Consider the following 22719-nt stretch of genomic DNA (forward strand, 5'->3'; position numbering starts at 1 on the left):
TGTAACAGATACCACTTTTACACAGTCATTCATCAGAACAAAACTGCTCTTTAATTGGTGTGAGACCTCTCTTCTAGGAGCTACTGAAGGAATCATAAATAGGTAACATGCTTAACTTCACAATGCTAAACAAGTAAAATGAATGGGTGATTAGTCCTGCCAAGTTTTTGATGTAGGGATAATTGTTTCATATTTGGTTATGTAATTTATATTATGCCCACCCTGTACAGCAATATAGGGGGGAGAAACCTGTCTGTCAATGGGGATGTATGGGTACAACAGCCCAGGATGTTGAGAAGCCTGTTAATGACTTCTATTTAAGAAAAACTTGTCTAAGAGCTGAGAGGATGTGCTGCTAATTCTGCCTTCCAGAAATCTCTGACAATTGCAGGTAACAAGTTCAGCAGGGAATATCTGGCTAGGTCATACTTGTTGCAAGAGCACATATTCAGATTTGAGAACTGTTACTCTTAAGCGTTTCAGAATAGGGTATGTAAGGTTGTTTTATTTGTCTGCATGAACCTGAAACACACACCTGGGCAAAATGATTTGCCCAAATGGTTTGAGTATTTCTCTAAAACACGCATTTTGTTTCCATATGGCACACACAAGAAAGATGTTCTTTTAGAGGGGAATTTCATGTCTCAAGTATAGTAAAATTAAAGAATCTCCTGCTCACATTGTAGTGTGACTCATTAAATCAGCACTTTTTTTGCATTGTTTCAACTGATTCATTTGTGTCAAAAGCACTAAAGCGCCAAAGATATCCATGACTATGGAAAAGGCTTCTCATTTAATCAACCTTAATATTAGTTTGTGTTAATTCCCTTCCTATTCCATCACTGATTATATCACTGTTTTTCTGGCTATTGCACTTAGTTTACTCTTTGTTTCTGATGAGCTGCATAACTGTGTCTACAGGCTGCTCTGCTACCTCCAACTCCTTTGTGATCGTCAGCAGAGATGGGATTGTGAAAGCTCAGATCTGACAGCACATTCTGCGGGGAGGTGAATTAAATAAATAGCAGTGAGGTAGGTCTGTTGTTCAGCTCATTTTTCAGATGTGGGCTGCACAGAAAATAAAGCAAGTTCAAACAGTCTAAAAATATAATAAAGACTGAATCCTCAGCTTTATACTTAAGTCTGCACAATATCATCACAGATCAATGAAAGTTCAACATCTCTGCAGATTTCAATCAGTTTAGAAACCATTTCCTGTAGTGGTCAGGTCTAAAGTATGAGGACTTCTCCACACAGGAGACCTAAATCTTTTAAACCACAGTCTGTTACAGGCTTGTTTTGTTTTTGGTATAGGGCTGATTTCCGGAGCAGATTAAAAATGACTACCGAAAGGTGTGGTCATTTAAGTCCACCCACAATAGCACAGCCAGTAAGAATTAGATTTCAATTTAAATAAAGCTCATGCAGCCTCTGTGAGAAGGTGTCATACTAACATAAGGTACTCCTTTTCTTTTTGCGAATACAGACTAACACGGCTGCTACTCTGAAACCTGTCATAAGTTACACTATGTGTATTGTTGGCAGAAAGAGGGACTGATGGAAGAACACTACATAAAGGCAAAAGGGGAGAGAGAAAAAAAGAGAGGCAGAATGGTCCAGTGGACAAGGCCCTGGAGTGGGACTCAGGAAACCACTGAACTTGCTGGGTGACTTTGGGCAAGCCATTTCACCTCTCTGGCTCTGTTTCTCCCCTCCCACCCCATCTTTTGTCGTCTGAGAAGATTGCAAGCTCTTTGGGGACCAACCCTTGCTATACATTTGAACAGTGCCTAGCACCAAGGAGCCCTGATCTTAGTCAAGGCCTCTGGGCACTATTATACTACAAATAAATAAATAACAATAATAATAATTAATAATTAATAAACAGGGCTTGAGATCAGGTTTCAATTCCTGGATCTGCCACAGACCTCCTCTGTATCCTTGAACAGTCATTTAAGCTCTCAGTGCCCCATCGTTAATGTATACAAATCGATTTGAGATCCTTAGAAGAAAGAAATCTCAAAAGAAGCCCTTTCTCTTTTCAATTTAGTCCTTGTCCACTTGGACGCTACTGTATTCTCTTATGGTTTTAATATTGCTCAAGGCTGGTGCAGTGGCCTCTTTCTCTGCTACCTCACTAGCAGAATTTATGATCTCAGCTCCAGTAACATCAGTTTTCAGAATACCAGCCGTGTTAGTCTGTATTCGCAAAAAGAAAAGGAGGACTTGTGGCACCTTAGAGACTAACAAATTTATTAGAGCATAAGCTTTCGTGAGCTACAGCTCACTTCATCGGATGCATTCAGTGGAAAATACAGTGGGGAGATTTATATACACAGAGAACATGAAACAATGGGTGCTACCATACACACTGTAACCAGAGTGATCACTTAAGGTGAGCTATTACCAGCAGGAGAGCGGCAGGGGAAAAAACCTTTTTTAGTGATAATCCAGGTGGGCCATTTCCAGCAGTTGACAAGAACATCTGAGGAACAGTGGGGGGTGGGTGGGTGGGGAATAGAAAATGGGAAATAGTTTTACTTTGTGTAATGACTCATCCACTCCCAGTCTCTATTCAAGCCTAAGTTAATTGTATCCAGTTTGCAAATTAATTCCAATTCAGCAGTCTCTCCTTGGAGTCTGTTTTTGAAGTTTTTTTTGTTGAAGAATTGCAACTTTCAGGTCTGTAATCAAGTGACCAGAGAGACTGAAGTGTTCTCCAACTGGTTTTTGAATGTTATAATTCTTGATGTCTGATTTGTGTCCATTTATTCTTTTACATAGAGACTGTCCAGTTTGACCAATGTATATGGCAGAGGAGCATTGCTGGCACATGATGGCATATATGACATTGGTAGATGCGCAGATGAACGAGCCTCTGATAGCGTGGCTGATGTGATTAGGCCCTATGATGGTGTCCTCTGAATAGATATGTGGACAGACTTGGCAACGGGCTTTGTTGCAAGGATAGGTTCCTGGATCAGTGGTTCTTTTGTGTGGTGCGTGGTTGTTGGTGAGTATTTGCTTCAGGTTGGGGGGCTGTCTGTAAGCAAGGACTGGCCTGTCTCCCAAGATCTGTGAGAGTGATGGGTCGTCCTTCAGGATAGGTTGTAGATCCTTGATGATGCGTTGGAGAGGTTTTAGTTGGGGGCTGAAGGTGATGAAGGCTTTCTATTATTTTCTTTGTTGGGCCTGTCCTGTAGTAGGTGACTTCTGGGTACTCTTCTGGCTCTGTCAATCTGTTTCTTCAGTTCAGCAGGTGGGTACTGTAGTTGTAAGAATGCTTGATAGAGATCTTGTAGGTGTTTGTCTCCGTCTGAGGCATTGGGGCCAATGCGGTTGCATCATAGAGCTTGGCTGTAGACAATGGATAGTGTGGTGTGGTCTGGATGAGAGCTGGAGGCATGTAGGTAGCTAGATGCGATAGCTGATGGATCCCTTCATCAAGTAGTTGCTGAACCGACTAGAGGGGATACCATTTTACATTTAGTTTTGGTGAGTAGTGAGGACCTCATAGAAGAAATGGTTGTAGGGGATAATCTTGGCTCAAGTGATCATGAGCTAATTCAGTTCAAACTGAACGGAAGGATTAACAAAAATAAATCTGCAACTAGGGTTTTTGATTTCAAAAGGGCTGACTTTCAAAAATTAAGGAAATTAGTTAGGGAAGTGGATTGGATTGAAGAACTTATGGATCTAAAGGTAGAGGAGGCCTGGGATTACTTTAAATCAAAGCTGCAGAAGCTATCGGAAGCATGCATCCCAAGAAAGGAGAAAAAATTTATAGGCAGGAATTGTAGATCAAGCTGGATGATCAAGCATCTCAGAGAGGTGATTAAGAAAAAGCAGAAAGCATAGAGGGAGTAGAAGATGGGAGGGATCAGCAAGGAAAGCTACCTTATTGAGGTCAGAACATGTAGGGATAAAGTGAGACAGGCTAAAAGTCAAGTAGAGTTGGACCTTGCAAAGGGAATTAAAACCAATAGTAAAAGGTTCTATAGCCATATAAATAAGAAGAAAACTAAGAAAGAAGAAGTGGGGCCGCTAAACTCTGAGGATGGAGTGGAGGTTAAGGATAATCTAGGCATGGTTCAATATCTAAACAAATACTTTGCCTCAGTCTTTAATAAGGCTGAAGAGGATCTTAGGGATAATGGTAGCATGACAAATGGGAATGAGGATATGGAGGTAGATATTACCATATCTGAGGTAGAAGCGAAACTCAAACAGCTTAATGGGACTAAATCAGGGAGCCCAGATAATCTTCATCCAAGAATATTAAAGGAATTGGCACCCGAAATTGCAAGCCCATTAGCAAGAATTTTTAATGAGTCTGTAAGCTCAGGAGTTGTACTGTATGATTGGAGAATTGCTAACATAGTTCCTACTTTTAAGAAAGGGAAAAAAAGTGATCCAGGTAACTACAGGCCAGTTAGTTTGACATCTGTAGTATGCAAGGTCTTGGAAAAAATTTTGAAGGAGAAAGTAGTTAAGGACATTGAAGTCAATGGTAAATGGGACAAAAAACAACATGGTTTTACAAAAGGTAGATCATGCCATACCAACCTGATCTCCTTCTTTGAGAGAGTAACCGATTTTTTAAACAAAGGAAATGCAGTGGATCTAATTTACCTAGATTTCAGTAAGGCGTTTGATACCGTGCCACATGGGGAATTGTTAGTTAAATTGGAAAAGATGGGGATCAATATGAACACTGAAACGTGGATAAGGAATTGGTTAAAGGGGAGACTACAACGGGTCCTATTGAAAGGTGAACTGTCAGGCTGGAGGGAGGTTACCAGTGGAGTTCCTCAAGGATTAGTTTTGGGACCAATCTTATTTAATCTTTTTATTACTGACCTCGGCATAAAAAGTGGGAGTGTGCTAATAAAGTTTGCGGATGATACAAAGCTGGGAGGTATTGCCAATTTAGAGAAGGACCGGGATATCATACAGGTGGATCTGGATGACCTTGTAAACTGGACTAATAGTAATAGGATGAAAATTAATAGTGAGAAGTGTAAGGTTATGCATTTAGGGATTAATAACAAGAATTTTAGTTATAAGCTGGGGACGCATCAATTAGAAGTAACTGAAGAGGAGAAGGACCTTGGAGTATTGGTTGATCATAGGATGACTATGAGCCGCCAATGTGATATGGCTGTGAAAAAAGCTAATGCGGTCTTGGGATGTATCAGGAGAGGTATTTCCAGTAGGGATAAGGAGGTTTTAGTACCGTTATACAAGGCACTGGTGAGACCTCACCTGGAATACTGTGTGCAGTTCTGGTCTCCCATGTTTAAAAAGGATGAATTCAAACTGGAACAGGTACAGAGAAGGGCTACTAGAATGATCCGAGGAACGGAAAACTTGTCTTATGAAAGGAGACTCAAGGAGCTTGGCTTGATTAACCTAACTAAAAGAAGGTTGAGGGGCGATATGATTGCTCTCTATAAATATATCAGAGGGATAAATACTGGAGAGGGAGTGGAATTATTTAAGCTCAGTACCAATGTGGACACAAGAACAAATGGATATAAACTGGCCACCAGGAAGTTTAGACTTGAAATTAGACGAAGGTTTCTAACCATCAGAGGAGGGAAGTTTTGGAATAGCCTTCCAAGGGAAGCAGTGGGGGCAAAAGATCTATGTGGTTTTAAGATTAAACTCGATAAGTTTATGGAGGAGATGGTATGATGGGATAACATGATTTTGGTAATTAATTGATCTTTAAATATTCATAGTAAATAGGCCTAATGGCTTGTGAAGGGATATTAGATGGGTGGGATCTGAGTTACCCAGGAAAGAATTTTCTGTAGTATCTCGCTGGTGAATCTTGCCCGTATGCTCAGGGTTTAGCTGATCACCATATTTGGGGTCGGGAAGGAATTTTCCTCCAGGGCAGATTGGAAGAGGCCCTGGAGGTTTTTCGCCTTCCTCTATAGCATGGGGCACGGTCACTTGCTGGAGGATTCTCTGCTCCTTGAAGTCTTTAAACCACGATTTGAGGACTTCAATAGCTCAGACATAGGTGAGGTTTTTTGCAGGAGTGGGTGGGTGAGATTCTGTGGCCTTCATTGTGCAGGAGGTCAGACTAGATGATCATAATGGTCCCTTCTGACCTTAATATCTATGAATAGCAGTCAGTAGGTTTCCGGTATAGGGTGGTGTTTATGTGACCATCACTTTGGCACCATAGTGATTTTGATTAGCACCATAGTGTCCAGGAAGTGGATCTCTTGTGTGGACTGATCGAGGCTGAGGTTGGTGGTGGGATGGAAATTGTTGAAATCAAGGTGGAATTCCTCAAGGGCTTCTTTTCCATGGGTCCAGATGATGAAAATGTCATCAATGTAAGGCAAGTAGAGTAGGGGCATTAGGGGACGAGAGCTGAGGAAGCGTTGTTCTAAATCAGCCATAAAAATGTTGGCATACTGTGGGGCCATGCGGGTACCCATCGCAGTGCCGCTGATTTGAAGGTATGCATTGTCCCCAAATGTGAAATAATTATGGGTGAGGACAAAGTCACAAAGTTCACGAAGTCACCAGGTTTGCCGTGACATTATCGGGGATACTGTTCCTGACGGCTTGTAGTCCATCTTTGTGTGGAATGTTGGTGTAGAGGGCTTCTACATCCATAGTGGCCAGGATGGTGTTTTCAGGAAGATCACCAATGGATTGTAGTTTCTTCAGGAAGTAACATCAGTGTTACCATCAGCCAATAAGACAGCTCAGACAGTAGGGTGCAAAAGTGTAAATGAGGATGTTACCTGGCCACGGTCTCTGGGTATTTGACACCAAAATTGTGACTATTTTCATTCTTAATTTCACATCAACAGAAAGGTGATTAAAAGATATTGAAATTCCAGAGGCCATTTCACAAAGATTCCATCTAAGTAGACCAAATTGTGGCTCCAAAAACAGTGTCTTTAAAGGTGCTATGCAGTATAGTGTAGTCTGCACACTGACTACAGTCACTGACAGAGAAAAGTACTGTAAAATTACAATTGAAATCATGGACCAGAGTTTTCAGAGCAGACAAGATATTGTATAATAGCTTCCTTGTCAGGGTTTCAGAAATTAGATGCACTGTATAACAGGTTACACAGCTGTTTTGTACTCAGTCTTCCACCCATCATTATGTTTCATATGAAAAATTAAATTAGTTGCAATATTATTAGCCAGTCAGGCTTAGTACCAACCTGACTACAGGATAATGCCCTGGGGTACTTTCAGTCTGGTTTTACAACTGTGAAGTACTTTGATCTCTGTACTGACCCTAACCTTGGGGACGCTAAGGTCAAAATTGTAGGGGATGAGTTTCAGCTAAATAATCAAAAAAACTGAATAGGTTTTAAATGTCTTTGTTTATATGAAGGAAACCTGCCAATATAGTAAATATGTAGCGTTAGTTGCAAGCTTCAGTAACTTTTAGTATTCACAGTGAGAGTGTATTTGCTATCATGCCTTTCAGCATCTGATCTGATGCTTTTGTGTTGTTCCTTATTTGGGTTGTGCTATGTTGTTATTTTAATGTAATAGCAGAATATCTGCTGCTCATCTTTTAGTAATTCAGGAGTCAACTGAATGAGTGAAAGAGAAAGCAGTTGCAGTCTTTGACTCTCAGCAATACTCAGACGCAAAAGAGGCTTAAGGATGGGCATGTTGCACACGATGACTTAAGGGCCTGATTTATAAAACAAAGTCTTTGTTTCTGCACCCACAGTGTGTGCCTGAACACAGTTATGGTTGCAATATTTGTGGTATAAACAAGGGCAAGTGACCAACCATGTCTGCAACGTGCAACCACATTTGTGGCCACAAAACTGTACGTCAAAAAGGGAAAACAGATTAAGGACCCTTTAAAGATATCCTTGCTTTTATTACTCTTAATATTACTCCAACATTTCCATTCCCTCCCTGCAATAATCTCTAAAAACAATTTCACAAAATTGGCCTCTACATCTTCGGATGAGTTTTGACTAAAAACTAGGGCTGTCGATTAATCGCAATTAATTCACGTGATGAACTAAAAAAAAACTTAATCGTGATTAATCACACTGTTAAATAATAGAATACCAATTGAAATTTATTAAATATTATTGGATGCTTTTCTACATTTTCAAATATATTGATTTAAATTACAACATAGAATACAAAGTGTACAGTGCTCACTTTATGTTATTTTTATTACAAATATTTGCACTGTAAAAATGCACTATAAAAATATAAAAATGATAAACAAAGAAATACTGTTTTTCAATTCACCTCATAGAAGTACCATAATGCAATCTCTTTATCATGAAAGTGCAACTTACGAATGAGGATTTTTTTTAATTGCTTGACTGCCCAAATAAAAACACTTCTATAAACCAATGGAAAATGTGTTTTATAATAAAAACAAAAGCACATCCTTAATTAGGGTAATGCTTGCAGATACAGATGTGGTTCATTTGGCTTATGCCAAAAACTGTACTCACCAACTTTACACAGATAATGAAAGGTGGGGTCGCGTCTCTGAAATGTAGTATGGGAATTTTGGGTTTTGGTCTCTCCTGCAAACAGTGAAATTTGGTTAGAAGACATAAAGGGTTATTTTTAGCTCAATAATGGGGGTTACTTGGCATTAAAGAGTGAAATTGTATTCAAAGATCATGTATTAGAATGGCTCAAGTGGTTACATACTCATGCTCATTATTTTGCCTTTCACTTCAAATACAATATAGTTTCTGGGTCACCATAAACTACTACTTTCTGTAACACCCAATAACTAATTTCATCTGACCATTATGCTCTCATAAAATCAGCTTTCTTAACTCCAACCTACAGAATGTTGTTTCCGGTGCACTTTTTTATATGACCACTGATTTGAGATGTATACATGCCTTAGACAGATACACACATGATTTCAGGCCAGAGCTTATTACACAAATATTTCAACTGGATCGTCAAGAATGAAGGCCCTGAATATTACAAAGTTACTAAACACCTCAATTCCCATTGCCTTCAACACGAGCTGACGGCATACATCAGCTTCTCAGAGTACTGAGCTCCAAGGGTCTGACTGCCCAGTGAAATCAAGAGCACTCAATCTGGCCTTATGCTTACAGTAGATTCTCCTGAGTGGAGCTAAATTGTTTTATTACCATAAAAATCAATATTGCACCAGAACTGTGACACTTTCATTTTAGATGGTTCATTTACTGCCATTTAAATATCTTCTTCCTTTAGCTCAAGTGACACAAAAACCTGCTGCCTGCATTTGTCCAGGTGCGTCCCAGCTGGCCTACTGAGAGAGATGTCACAATCTATCCTTTGGACTCTTTTTCAAAGAGAAACACTGTGCTAAGTTGAATATGGGTCTATAAATAACCATAAACTTCTTTCTTTCTTTCTTTCTTTCTTTCTTTCTTTCTTTCTTTCTTTCTTTCTTTCACCATAGATTTTAGCTTTTATGCATCATGGACCAAATCCTGCTCCCACTACAGTCAGTAGCAAAACTCACTTCAACAGGAGTTTGGCCCCATACACAGAATACATTAAAAATATATTGGTTTTTCTTCCCCTCTAAACTGACCACATTTTCAGTGACTGCAGTATGCTCCTGGCTACCTCTCAACTACAGTACAAAGAACTTCCCTTACCTTAGACCTAGAAACTAACCTCTCTCCCACACAGACTTGCTGTGATCATGCTTTTTATTGGTATAATTTACTGACACAGGAGATGCTAAGTCATGAAACACCACATCATTCCATTTCCCCTCTCCTACTAAAGAGCAGTTGAATCTTCGTGGAAAACAGTCTTCAGGGAAATAATTCTGCTTCTATAAATCTTCCTCTCCATCCAAACCATGTAATTCCCTTTCTTATTCTGCATTTCTAGAGATATCTACATGAAAACAGGATCCTTGTTCCTGAAGAGTCTCTGTTCCTGCCTGCTTATTCCCCACCTGTAGCGATAGCTATTAGTGAGGAGACTGGAGGGTGCATGATTGCTAACATAAGAGAGGCCAGTGGTTTCATTCTAGCGTGGGTTGGAACTGACCAAAACTTGTTACCATCTGCTCTATACACTATGTGAAATGAGTTGCTGCTCTCATTCAGTTCTCATATTACAAAAAAATACCATCACAATTGGTGCTAAATGTCACTCTGGCTCCCTACTGTACAGGAAGAAAAATTCCACACATTCCATTACCCATCCCCAGCATCTAGACTCCTGATTAAATAAATATAGTATGGACTGCATACTATAATTCTTCACTATTTTTAAAATTAATGACAGGTTTCAGAGTAGCAGCCGTGTTAGTCTGTATTCGCAAAAAGAAAAGGAGTACTTGTGGCACCTTAGAGACTAACAAATTTATTAGAGCATAAGCTTTCGTGAGCTAAATGCATCCGATGAAGTGAGCTGTAGCTCACGAAAGCTTATGCTCTAATAAATTTGTTAGTCTCTAAGGTGCCACAAGTACTCCTTTTTTTTTTTTTTTTAAATTAATGACACTTTTTTTTTGTTTGTCCAATGAGCTTAGAATGTCACTTCTCACAAGACAACTCCAGATGACAGTAATGGAAATGACAGTAGTTGTTACTAACCTTGGATTCTTGGTAAGTGTAGAAACCTTTTGCTATTTTATTTTCATCAACATCACAAAATGCAGCTACCTGGTGAAAACAGAAAAAGTAGACAAAGGATTTAATAAAGCTCAGTACTACCAGCAAACGTCTCACTTGCTATCATTTCCCCCACTAAACTTGCCCCTCTATTCCCTTTCTCAACTTCAAAAAGCCCTCAAAAGGAATCTGATCTTCAGCTCCTCATGAGCCATTCTGAAAAGAGTGCAGGATGGTGGTTTTCAAACTGTCTGTGAATCACCACGGTCCACACAGTGACTGCTGGTACTTGGAGGAGTGTGGGCTGGTTACATGGGCCTTTATCCTACAAATGCTTATTCTTATGAGTAAAGTTGAGCACGTGTGAGTGAGTGCAAGATTGGGGCGATGGTTCTGGCTCTCCTCCTTGCTTGGAGCTGCTGAATCACATTACAGACAGCTTTCCCGATTCTATTCTTGAGGCAGACAATTACTGTAGTTTGCCATAGAGGTGTTATGCACCTGGGAATGGGAAAGCAGGTGCTCTGTGTGATTGCCAGTAGGAGGGAAGGTGTTCATGAGACATGCACTCTACTTACATTATAAGTAGGGCTGATCAAAATATTTTTGTCTGAAACTTTTCGCCAGTGAAAAGCAGGATTTTCTACTGAATGAAAAACCATCCCATTATGAAAAAGTTTGAGAACCCCTGATATAAGCATTGTCAAGTTCTAACAGGTTGTCCTTTCTAAAGTTCTAGAATAACCCCCTATGTAGGCACATGGTGAAAAAAACTTCCATGTCCCCCGAGAGATGTCAGTTAACAAGAAGCATGTTAAACCTCGCTGACAACAAATCCATCATTTTATCCCATTCCTTGAAAAATGTTTAAAGATTAATTAAAGACTATTAAAGATTACTTTAAGGTGATTTAGTAGCTCACTACACACACACATTTTCTGGGACAGATTTCAAACATTTTGCTCATACACACAAAAAAGCTACAGAAAATCTTTGACATACATTTGAATTAAAAAAAATCCAGCGTAGGAGACTTCCTGCTGCCAAACACACACATTCAGAGCCACAAGACAACTAAGAATATTAACTGCAGCATCAAGTGAGCACATCACAACCTTATGGCTCAGAATAGGAAAGCCTGTTGCTAAAATGTGGCTCAACAATAGACCAGAAATACAAAACACAGAACAGACCATAGTTCGGATTGGACAATTTCAATTCTAGGTAGCAAATGGCATACTTTATAGTCACTTGTAATGTACAAGGAACAAAAGCAAAACAAGAGGACCTTGAGCTCAAATTACACTATAATACCGCTAGACAAATGTACCTCTCATTTACTTTCTGGATAACCAATACCTGCACATTTGTCTGAGTCTAACAATTCTGAACTAAATATCCATTAACCTACATATGTTAAAACACTACAGAAACTACCTGTGGAGCTAATAGATTTCACCAGATACCTGTGTACAACATGGCTGCAATAATACTGAGAACATTTCTGTAACAGTACAATAAATTCTTAATCACAGTGCACCAAAATTTGGGGAGCCTGTATTCTGACCTGTATTTTATATTACACCTAAATTCTACATGTGTGTTTTGTACATACACACCTATGTACTTGTAATCTGCCTTAGAAAATGCAAACAGATTTTTAAAAAACGGCCAAGTTAAACAGATTTAAGGAGCATTGTAAATTACCACAGAAATACTTTGGTTTCTCTTATTGTACGCTGTAATGAAGCATTATTTCTGGATGCAAACTTGCCAAATATTTCAAATGTTTCCTTATTTGCATTCCTCACAAATATGCCTGTGATCCCAGTTATATGGTGGCTCCAAAATAAAGCATGGGTTGCCAATAACATTTTCCAGAGAATTTTACAAATGCAGCCTGTGTTCCTTTGGTTTCCATTGCCCCGTTCATATTACCCTCTCAGGCCTGTCAGAATGAAGTGGAGCATTTGTTTGTAGATATTTAGTTAAGGTCTCATAGAAATCAATTATTCTGTGGAGGGATGGGCGGCATTTTTCTACCCTTTTTATTTTTGCATTAAAAATTGATTAACAAGACTTAAAAACTAGAAAGCTTGAAAATTCAGACAGCTGGGTTTTTATTTCTTAAAGTCACATAATGTTGCAAAAGGCTGGATTCTTTTCATAGCAGCAGCCACCTCATTTTCTTCCTATGATTAAGATAATGATTTCCCTTAACCTAGTGATCCCCACTCCCTCTGAAGACAATGCAAGTCTTTTCATTAATTTCAGTGGGAGTTACATCAGTCCCATCGGCTATGGCTACACTAGAGAGCTTACAGAGGCGCAGCTGCACTGATACAGCTGCGCCACTGTAATCACTCTAGTGTAGCCACTCTAAGCTGAAAGGCGAGAACTCTCTTGTTGGCTTAATTACTCCAGCTCCTGCAAGTGTCGGCAGCTATGTCAGGGGGACAAACTCTCCCACCGACATAGCGCTGTCCACACCAGCGCTTAAATCAGCATAAGTTATGTCACTCAGCAGGGTGGCTAATTCACATCTGAGTGACATAATTTACATGGAGTAAATCAGTCAATCTCCCATGGTTACTCTATTCTTGGTCTGAAGGTTAAAAGCGATAGGGAATTGCCAGCCCTCTGCCCTTCCAAGCCAGGGCAAAATTCCTTGGCAATAGAATTAGACCCTCAGTGCCTTCAGGCAATTCTCAGACTGAACTTTTTTTCAGTTACAAAATAAAGACTGTCTCATGCAGAAAATCTTTGGGGTGGAGGCCAAGTACTATCAGTTAGGGCTCTTTTCAAGCCCTAGGTATAATCACTCTTGTATCAGCCCTTCTATTATAAGCCAATCCTTGAACAACAGAGAAAAAAGATAAATAATAAAGGAACACAGAGTGACTAGAAACATGAGCAGAACATAACAAAATGAGTCTCAATGGGGAAAAATACAGCTATTAAAATCTGGAGGAAACTAAGCAAACACTCCATGGGAGGCAGATGTTTCTGCTTGGAAAGCAGGACTGCTGGAAGAGCGTGAGGGTGACAATGGACTGCTAATTAGATGAGAATGGAAAAACAAACTAACGGAGTTTCTGTCTGCGAGTACAGAGGCATCGCATGACAGACCAAGAAGATGGGAGTTCCCCACCAATGTTGGTTGTAAGATCACACTGAGAATATTGCACCCAGTGCCAGGTACCTCAGAACAAGAGAAAGATCAACCAACTGGATGGAACTCAAGAGTAAAGCAGACGTGATTAAGGAGCTAGTGGGATTGATGTCTGCAAAAAGAATTTACACAGTGACTGATGTGGGTGGGTAGGACATTGGCATGTGATAACCATGATCAATTATTTGAAGCCAAAACACTTAAGGTCCAGATTCTAGCTCTTTGAGTTACTCTCAAATGCACAAATTAACATAATTTTCATTTCTGCGAGCTCTGCCCCAAACACTCCTCCATATTTCAACATGTAAAGAGCCTGTGGAGTGTCAATTACACATGTTATAGGAGAGCCAGGATTGGGCATGGTAGTGACACCCTAAACTTTCCCTCTGTGCTTCTTTTCTGTACGCACGAGCCATGGGATGGGAGCCATCTGATTGTGCAATAATCTTCTAAGGTTCCCCATTACATGAGTAATTTAAAATGGAAGTGTACAAACCAATGGAGAATACTTGTAGGGAACAAGTATGTGTTTCCCATCTCAGTTTGTGTGGCAACAGGCTAATGTTTCCTTGCCAAATTTAGGATGCACATTTTTTGTATTGGTACTTTGCATGCTGCATTTACCTGCTTTCAAACTCTTCACTTCCCTGCAAGAGTTAAGTTCCCCCCACCAACTTTTTTGCACTACCAATGGCAATAATGAATGGTATAACAGTAAAACAACATTTAACAAATATAAAAGACGTCCCATTACTAGCAGCGGATCATATTTGTTAAACTTTGCTTTACTATTATCTCATTATTGTTCCCACTCCGAGTGCAAAAAAGTTTTATTGGTTGAGGAACTTAATTCTTGCAGGGAATATAAAACAATACCCTGGATTTCTGTTCCAAGGACCTGAGCTATCTTTTTTGCAATATCAATGCTGTTATGGACAATTTATTTAATTATTTTTCCAACTTTGTGATCAAAGAATAAACTCTTCACCTTTCAGCTAAGATAAAAGGGAAAGCTTTATCCAGGATTCATTCCCAAGGAATGAAGTTGAAAATTCAACTCCAGGCCCTGAGTTGAAGAGCATTATTGTGCTGAGCATCAGCAGGATTTTGTTCTTAAATAACTACAAAAAAATCTTGATCTGTCCATGGACTGTATTTATAGCCACTCAGTGTTGTGTACCCAACGACCTTTCCTGTATGACTAGGGTCCTTGATCAGCATATTACCTCCCCCATGTACCACTATGGCCACTACCTGCTGCAAAGTATAAACACCATGTGTTGGCCACACTACACATCCAATCCTGAGGTCATCTGACATATGAAACTCCCAGTAAAGGCAATAAAAGAAAGCATGAAAGAATCAAGCTAATACACTATATGATTTTACATAGCAGGTAAGTATATGAGACAAATTTTCCTTGGAAGATGGGTTGATTCAACCAGAGTTAAAGTTTTCTTTCAGAAAGATGAATGCCTAATACATAGGTATCTTTACATGTAACTTCCAATGGTTTTAGGCAGTTTAAACCTGATAACAATAGTACTGTAAAACACATTAGCCTTGAATAGGTAATTCTTCCACTGGGTTATACACCATGTGGGTGGTCAAAGAGACAGTTGATTATTTTTCTGCCACTACTATTTATTTTTTAATTTAAAAAAATGTGTGTCCGGAAACTGGATACAGAACTTGCATCCAACTGTTTATGCAATAAGCAGAACTCAGAGCATCAGGCTTACATGACCTGATACTTTAGACTAATAGGCTTTACACTGTCTCTCTTATTTATTTTCCTCCACCAATTAATTCCAATCTTGTGTCTTTTATGAAGACCATCCGTGTCTGCAGTACTGTATCCTGGGGAGAAACCTATGAATTATAAAATAATGTAATGACTGAAAAATACTCTCAAGCTGGATCATATATAAATGAGTTAGTTACTTTAAGGCTAATTTACTGCTTTCAATTGGCTCAAAAGCCAAAATAACCACTATTAGCAAACAACAGAATGCAATATTGCAATGGCTTCTGAGTATCTGTGATTGATTTATCAGATCACTCTTTGGTTGTAAGAAAATGAGTAAGTGGCAAAATATTTTTTGTTTTGATAGTCTGTGTTCTACTCAAATCTTCACAATTCCAAAAAAAAAAAAAAAAAAAAAAAGATTGCTACTTTTTCAAGCTAAAATACAGCAAGGGAAAAGCACAATTCCAGCAGCTACACGTAAGTCATCAGTTATACAGTTATTATGAGAAACAGTGCTTTATTGTCATGGCTCACATCATATGTAAACAAATGTAGCATTAAAACCAAACCAAAACACAACACACTTTCACAACAAAAAATCTATCTGGACCAAATTCCTAACTCTGACAAATCTCCCACTGGAGGAGATATTGCACATTTGGGGAAGAAGGAAACATTTTTCTGGCAGGTTGTTTTTAACAAAAATGGCAGTTGTTTGAACGCGGTTAGAGACTAGAAATGTTAGATAGTGCTGCGCACCCACATTCTGAAAATCAGGCCTCTTTAAAGTCTCTCGAATTGGGGAACCCAAAATTGAGGAACCCCAAATCACTAGCCGCTTTTGAAAATACATCTAGGGTGGGAGTTTTCAGTGAAGACAATGCTTAACTCTGCTGCCAGTGAAGTCAGTGGAGTTTTACCATTGATTTCAATGGGATCAGAGTTAGGCCAACACTGAGCACTTCCTGGAACCCCCAATACTAATATACAGTACAGCAAATCAAGAGGATTTGCCTTGCAATATATTCATTATTATTATTTTTGCAAAACTAGTTTTTTGAAAGTGTCTAATAGTTGTAACAAGACGAACAGTAGCTCATTTCATACTTGATGTGCCTTCTGATTTCTTCTTCACTACAGGAAATGGCTTTTTACACTTTCTCCTCTGCTCATCATTGTATTTGAATTTCCAATGGTAAGGCCTATGCAGAGTTTAGCAACCTAAGAACACTACTTTTGTTAGCAGGGTCTTCTTCACAGTATTTTCTTTCCTCAAAATTATATTTCATCTTGATAATGAGCTTGATATCAGTTGCAATGTGCTTTACATGTAGGCTGATGATTTCCAGCATGCTGTGGAACCTGATTATAGCAAACTGGGACAGTGAACTCTACAATGAAGTACAATGACTTTGCTACTTGATTTTCTCTACCACCTCCCTAAACACTGTGATGCACAAAAAATACAATACTAGCTATAATGAACCTCTATTGCTTTACTGTAAGCTAGTCCCATGTGAATAAGCCTTAGAAAACTGTACAAAACAATTACCAAGTCCTCTCTAGCACATGTTCCCTAGACCATATATTGCAGAATTATGATAGAGGATTTTATTGCCTGGGCTCATGCATCTTTCATATATTTTAAATCTCTGATGAGCTTCACAATCTTTCTCTTTGTTCCAACTTCTTACACTGATAATTGCTTGAAGGCCTAGGGATTATTTTAATATACATTTCTGGAAAAGTAAAATCTATTCTTTCCACACACCTCAGAAAAACATAACTCAGAGTGTAAGCATCAGAGTGTAATAAAAGAAAGTGAAGTTAATCTCAAACAAAAAGAGATACCATGCCAAATGTACAGGCCTTCCAGTCTGTCTCAACTGGAACCACAAAGCTAATAAGCATGACCATTCTTACACAAGATCCAAAGATCATAATCAGCATCCAAGTGCCAATCTCATTCCACCTGTTCATCGTTACTGCTGAACTACAGGAAGGGGGTGTGCCTTTTAATTCCAACCATGTGCTTCATTTATCAGATCTGAGACACTGCTCAGTTAGAGACAGCATTACTTTCTCTCAATACACATAAATATAACAATATTCCTCATCAGAAGGCTGCAAAACCACTTGACTGCCAGAATCCAGTGCTTATGTTGCAGCCAACATACAATGTAAATACCTCTAAGCATAAACACAATCCCTTATTACATGCAACAAATAGCTCCATTCACAGAAAACAGATTTGGGACCCACTTGTAAGTTTCTCTTCTCCAGAAATGGAGGACGGCCTTTGGTCATTTCTTTAGCAGCCAATTCCTATTAAAAATATTGAGACTGCTTCTTGTTCCTCTGTCTGTCATCTCCTCTAGTTTGTTTTAATTGATTCAATAGCTTGAAAACCCACGCCTGATGGCCAAAATCATTAAAATGCTTTGAAACAGATGTAATACCTTCTCTAAAATTACACTCTTGTGGTCTGGTCTTAATCACTGGGCTACACAGGCATGTTACCCTATACAGGAAGGGTCTATCCAACATAAAAGTTGTACCAGTATAGTACAGTTAAAGTGGTAAAACTCCCCTAGTGTGAGCGCAGTTATACAGGCATAAAAAGTGCTTATTCCCATAAGGGACAGGAAATAAGCAACACGAGGTATCTTTCTACAATTATAGATAACAAGGGGCTTGTACAAGTATAACTAGTTCAGTAAAAGAATCAGACCCCAAAAGAAGAGTTATGACAGTAATATTTTCAATTGCAGACTAGGCATAAACTGCAGTCACTGTGCTGCAGAATCTGTACTGCAAGTGCTTCAGATACTGAGCATCATCATAGTTTTCAAAGAGATTTCCTTGCTATCTTTAATTCATAAGTCATATTTCTGTTAAGTTAATAACGTGGATGTTGGAGGCAGGGAGTCTCCATTTCCAGGCTCTCCAAACCTGGGTTTTACTGAAACTTATACTTCTTCCCCATTCTTATTTCCTAGTTGCCATCTCTCTTTAAGCTCTCCTGTAAAACAGGTTCATAACAGCGCGATTTGTTGCTTCACTAAAAGCAGGGGTGTAAGTTTGGTTTCCTCTACTTACATCTCTAGAGTCTCAGTTCTCCCATCTTCACTCTCTGAGGCCCTTCATGTATTTTAAATATTTTGCAACCACTGCAAAAGTTAGAAGTTTTCTGAACTTGTAGTACAGGTACAGGACTGAAGTCGCAACACAGACAGATGACCCTGTTACTGATAAACCATAGCACCTTGCAGATAAAAAAGGTCAGTATCAGACTCAAGCATTTGATTTAAAAGATTAAGTGGATAGCTACAAAGAAGGGGTTCACAAGATACTTTCCTGATATGCTATTGATAGAAAGGGTTGTCATACAGAGGCTTTATGGGGTTGGGTTAGCCATGGTATTATGGGCGCACTTCTAGAGATGCTCTTCCCTAGTAGCTTAATTAGCGTAACTAGAGCAAGAGCTTATTCATTGCTTCTCTCACTGTTTTTCAGTTAGCTGCTTATGTGCTGTTCTCTTTGGAGCACTATTTCCAGCTGTGTCTTTAGGGGAATAGTACAGAAACAGTGCAAAAGTATTCCTTTTAGCTGAGGTTTGACAAACAATAATAGAATAGACAAGACAGCACCAAAAAATCACTCTAGGCATACATAGCATCCCAGAAACATTTGGTTTCCATCTTCAGCTGCACATTACAGACAAAACGGATGTGTTTTAAACAAAAAAAGGTCTGTTCAGTTTCACTCATGCATAAATGCTAACACTACCCTACTGTCAACTGTTTGAATCAAGAAGGGTAAAGTCAGGAAGCAGCATTTCCTTAAGAATACTGAGATACTGGCAATCAATTCATTAAAAAAATACTAGTTAAACAAGTGTTGTTCCTGCTAGGTGACTATCAGGCTAGCATAAACACTGAGCTTTAAATTCATACCTGGACTCTTTGGAGACAAAACATTATTTCTTTTAATCACCATCACATTCTTAGGGAGGAGAGGAGGATATTAGCTAGGTGTCCTTTTTCTTTAGGACATTACCACAATGTCATTTCAGACTATTTTGGATAACATTTTGCAAGTATCTCTGAACAAAGGAAGACTGAAAATGCCAAGTTCTGTTTCTGAAGCAGTAGTGCTATTAAGTACACAATTAGCATACTTTTCAAATACTTCATATACATCTAAAAATATAGGATATCCCCCTCCTAAGTATACCAGACACATCCACTGCTTCAAAAGCTCAGGAGTGGCCACATTATGCTTTTCACTGGACAGTCCAAACCAATTAATCCCCATAATGAAAAGTCAGACATATTTAGATTTTTGCATTGCTCCAACCAGAATCTAATCTATAAATAAAATATTTGCAAGTGCCTACATGACTAAGAAGTCTAAGTCCCATTTTCAAAATTGAATTATGCACTACAGAGTCTAATTTTTAATGAGGCGCTAATACTTAATAGTAATAGGATACAGCAGTAATAAAGTTGAATACGGGTACAATTTTCAAAAGCATCTAAGTGACTTAGGCCCTAAGCATATATGTCTAAAAGTCAATAGCATACAGGTGATGTATGAGATTCTACACCTATTTATGCGAACACAACTTCATTGAAGAAAATGGTGTTGCACTAGTCTAGTACAACAGATTTTGTTGTTAATGTTCTATACTAAAGTAGGCTATTTTAAATAGGTGACACATTTTCATTTGGGTCCTTGGACCTTCAGTTAGTATTATGATTCAGTACCTGACTGGTAGATTCAAGAACATGGAATACCACTTTCATGTCTATAATCTAAACCATCCTAAATCTTTCAGATTACCCTGTAAAGATAATTTCCTTATATCACCCTGAAAAGATCATTTTATGATTTTAGGGTGTAAAAGGTGAAGCAAGAATTATTTACAACCTCTGAGCTTGTGGAATTTTGTTGTTTAAAGTCTTTGACAGATTTTTGAGGAAAAGTAAAGATCAGATACTTTGAGTATTTTTCTCTGTTGATTTAGACAGAATTTTTTCTGCTTTGAGTCAGATATAGCAAACTATAGTAACTTGTTTTTTTAAAGGCTGGCAGCATGAACTCATGAATATTGCTTAGTATTGGGAGTCAGGAGACTTTGGCTTTGTTCCAAAGCTTTGCCATTGACTTGCTGTGTGATCCTGAGCAAGTCACTTTGACCCAAAGGTTGAAAAGCATCCACTGATTTTGGGTACCCAGTCTGAGACACCTAAGCATGTTTAAAAATCAAGCCCAAGAATCTACAACGGCAACTGAAACCAACTGAGATAGCTACAGAAACTTTGTTTTAATTGCTAGTTGACACTCCCTCTTAAAAACTGCCATGACATGCCTATATTTTACCAGAATTTTTCTGCAGAACACCACTGAAATGAATCAGACAGTAGTGTGCATTTGGCATGTACACCTGCAACAGGCAAGCCTGTTTCCTAGATGTAGCAGGTATAGCATTTAGTAATGAATGGGTTAATGGTTAAAGCCAGTTTCAGTACCCAGAGACAGCATACCGAAATATGCTTAATTACAACCTTGACAGAAGCAAAATAATATCATGGTTTGAAGCACTGCCAAAGCAAACATGATACAAAGGTCAGATGGAAAGAACGTCAGGATCCCGGTTAATTAGAAGCACATCAACAGTGCTAGAGGATTGCTGAAGCAGGGCTGCTCCATACTGCACAAGGGATAAGTCTTAGCCTCTCAGCCGCAAAACAGCTCAAACAATACCATGACAATTTTCTTGCCCTTTTCATCTACTTTGTGATGGCATCCTCAAGTTATGACTGTTTCCTACAGCACAGGATATTAATTTCTATAGAAGTAGGTATCACTTGCATCACAGAATTAGAGAATCATTCTATCTTAAATCCAGCTGTATATGTATACATAACCAATTTAAAACCATTTTAAATTGGTTATGTATACATATTTAACAAAGCTAAGGAGGTGATGGGTTGCAACACAGACACCACAGACTGTTTTCTGGTTTTTATTTCAGAAGTTCTTGCTTGTGTAGTGTCACCAAACACCCTCCCATCTCTTACCTATGAAATTATTTCCTAATTCATACAGGGCCATCAGCTGGAAAGTGTGGTGAACTTGACAGAGTTAGGGGAATTCACACAGCACTTTGCAAAACACTGACAATATACAGAGTGCCTTTTTATAGAAACCTCACAGACTCATGCACACTGCATCGAGGAGCCAAGATGACTCAACACTTTGAAGCAAATTGTTCTGTCCTTTTTACTGAAGTAATTTTTCTTATGTGCCCAGCATTAAACTTCTCATTACTTGCAATTACTTTACCCACTGCCTCATTCACAGATAAAGAAGGATGGCACTGGAAGGACATTCAAGAGATCGGGGTTCAATACCTGCTACCACAGACTTCTTATGTGACTGTCTCCCATTTCCACCCAATGAATTCAACTGTGGGTGTACTCATTTGTTTTTCTTTCTTACTGGATGTGTGTGGTCTGAGGACCACTGGATTAATCAGGTTCTCATGCTTTCATTCTCCTGCCTTCCTCCCATATTTTTCATTAAAATTGATGTTTCAAAACCATTTATAGGAAACAGACATATGACATTAACCCTGGAGCCTTTATCTCACAAAGTTATAAGGCAAGAAGAAAATGATATGAGAGCAAGGTATTTTAATTCCCATACAAAACTCTCCTGAGCAAAATTCTTTCATTGCCAATTCTAAGTAACTACCATGTTCTGAAAGAAATGCATTATAAATTAAAACCTATATTCATATACAACATTTTCTCCTCTATGTTTAACAGTCATGATTTCTACTGGGGGATATAAAGTGTCTATTCCACATAACACAAACCAGATTATTTAGCACGTCATGAGGCCCTTGTCCAGTACTCACTTACGTCATGAGGACCTTGTCCAGTATTCACTTCCGGACAGAGATGAATGTTATGCACATATGAAACATTTCAAGTCAAGATATTTTAGTACTGTCCCATGCAGAAAGGCTTTTTTCCTTTAGTTCACCTGGAACTGCTAGGTGGTGTGAAGCTTATACAGCAGCAAGGCCATGAGCTGTGACATACGGTCTGATCATTTATTACATGCAGTCACCAACCGGCAAACACAATATAACAGTACATCAGTTGGTA

The 22719-nt window shown here is 38.8% G+C and overlaps 1 protein-coding gene across 6 annotated transcripts in view; it reads right to left on the reverse strand.

Moving 5' to 3' along the window:
* The window catches only part of B3GNTL1 (UDP-GlcNAc:betaGal beta-1,3-N-acetylglucosaminyltransferase like 1), a 320641-nt gene that overhangs the window by 10466 nt on the left and 287456 nt on the right, over positions 1 to 22719 (reverse strand). For all 6 annotated transcript variants that reach the window (XM_038372289.2, XM_038372293.2, XM_038372294.2 and 3 more), the window contains 2 exons: positions 10599 to 10667; positions 8481 to 8555 (listed from right to left, as the gene is read on the reverse strand). In XM_038372289.2, the coding sequence (XP_038228217.1) occupies positions 8481 to 8555; positions 10599 to 10667 (144 nt within the window). The remainder of the gene's footprint in view (positions 1 to 8480; positions 8556 to 10598; positions 10668 to 22719) is intronic.

This window comes from Dermochelys coriacea, chromosome 14 (assembly GCF_009764565.3).
Source record: "Dermochelys coriacea isolate rDerCor1 chromosome 14, rDerCor1.pri.v4, whole genome shotgun sequence".
Classification (NCBI taxonomy): Eukaryota; Metazoa; Chordata; order Testudines; family Dermochelyidae; genus Dermochelys; species Dermochelys coriacea.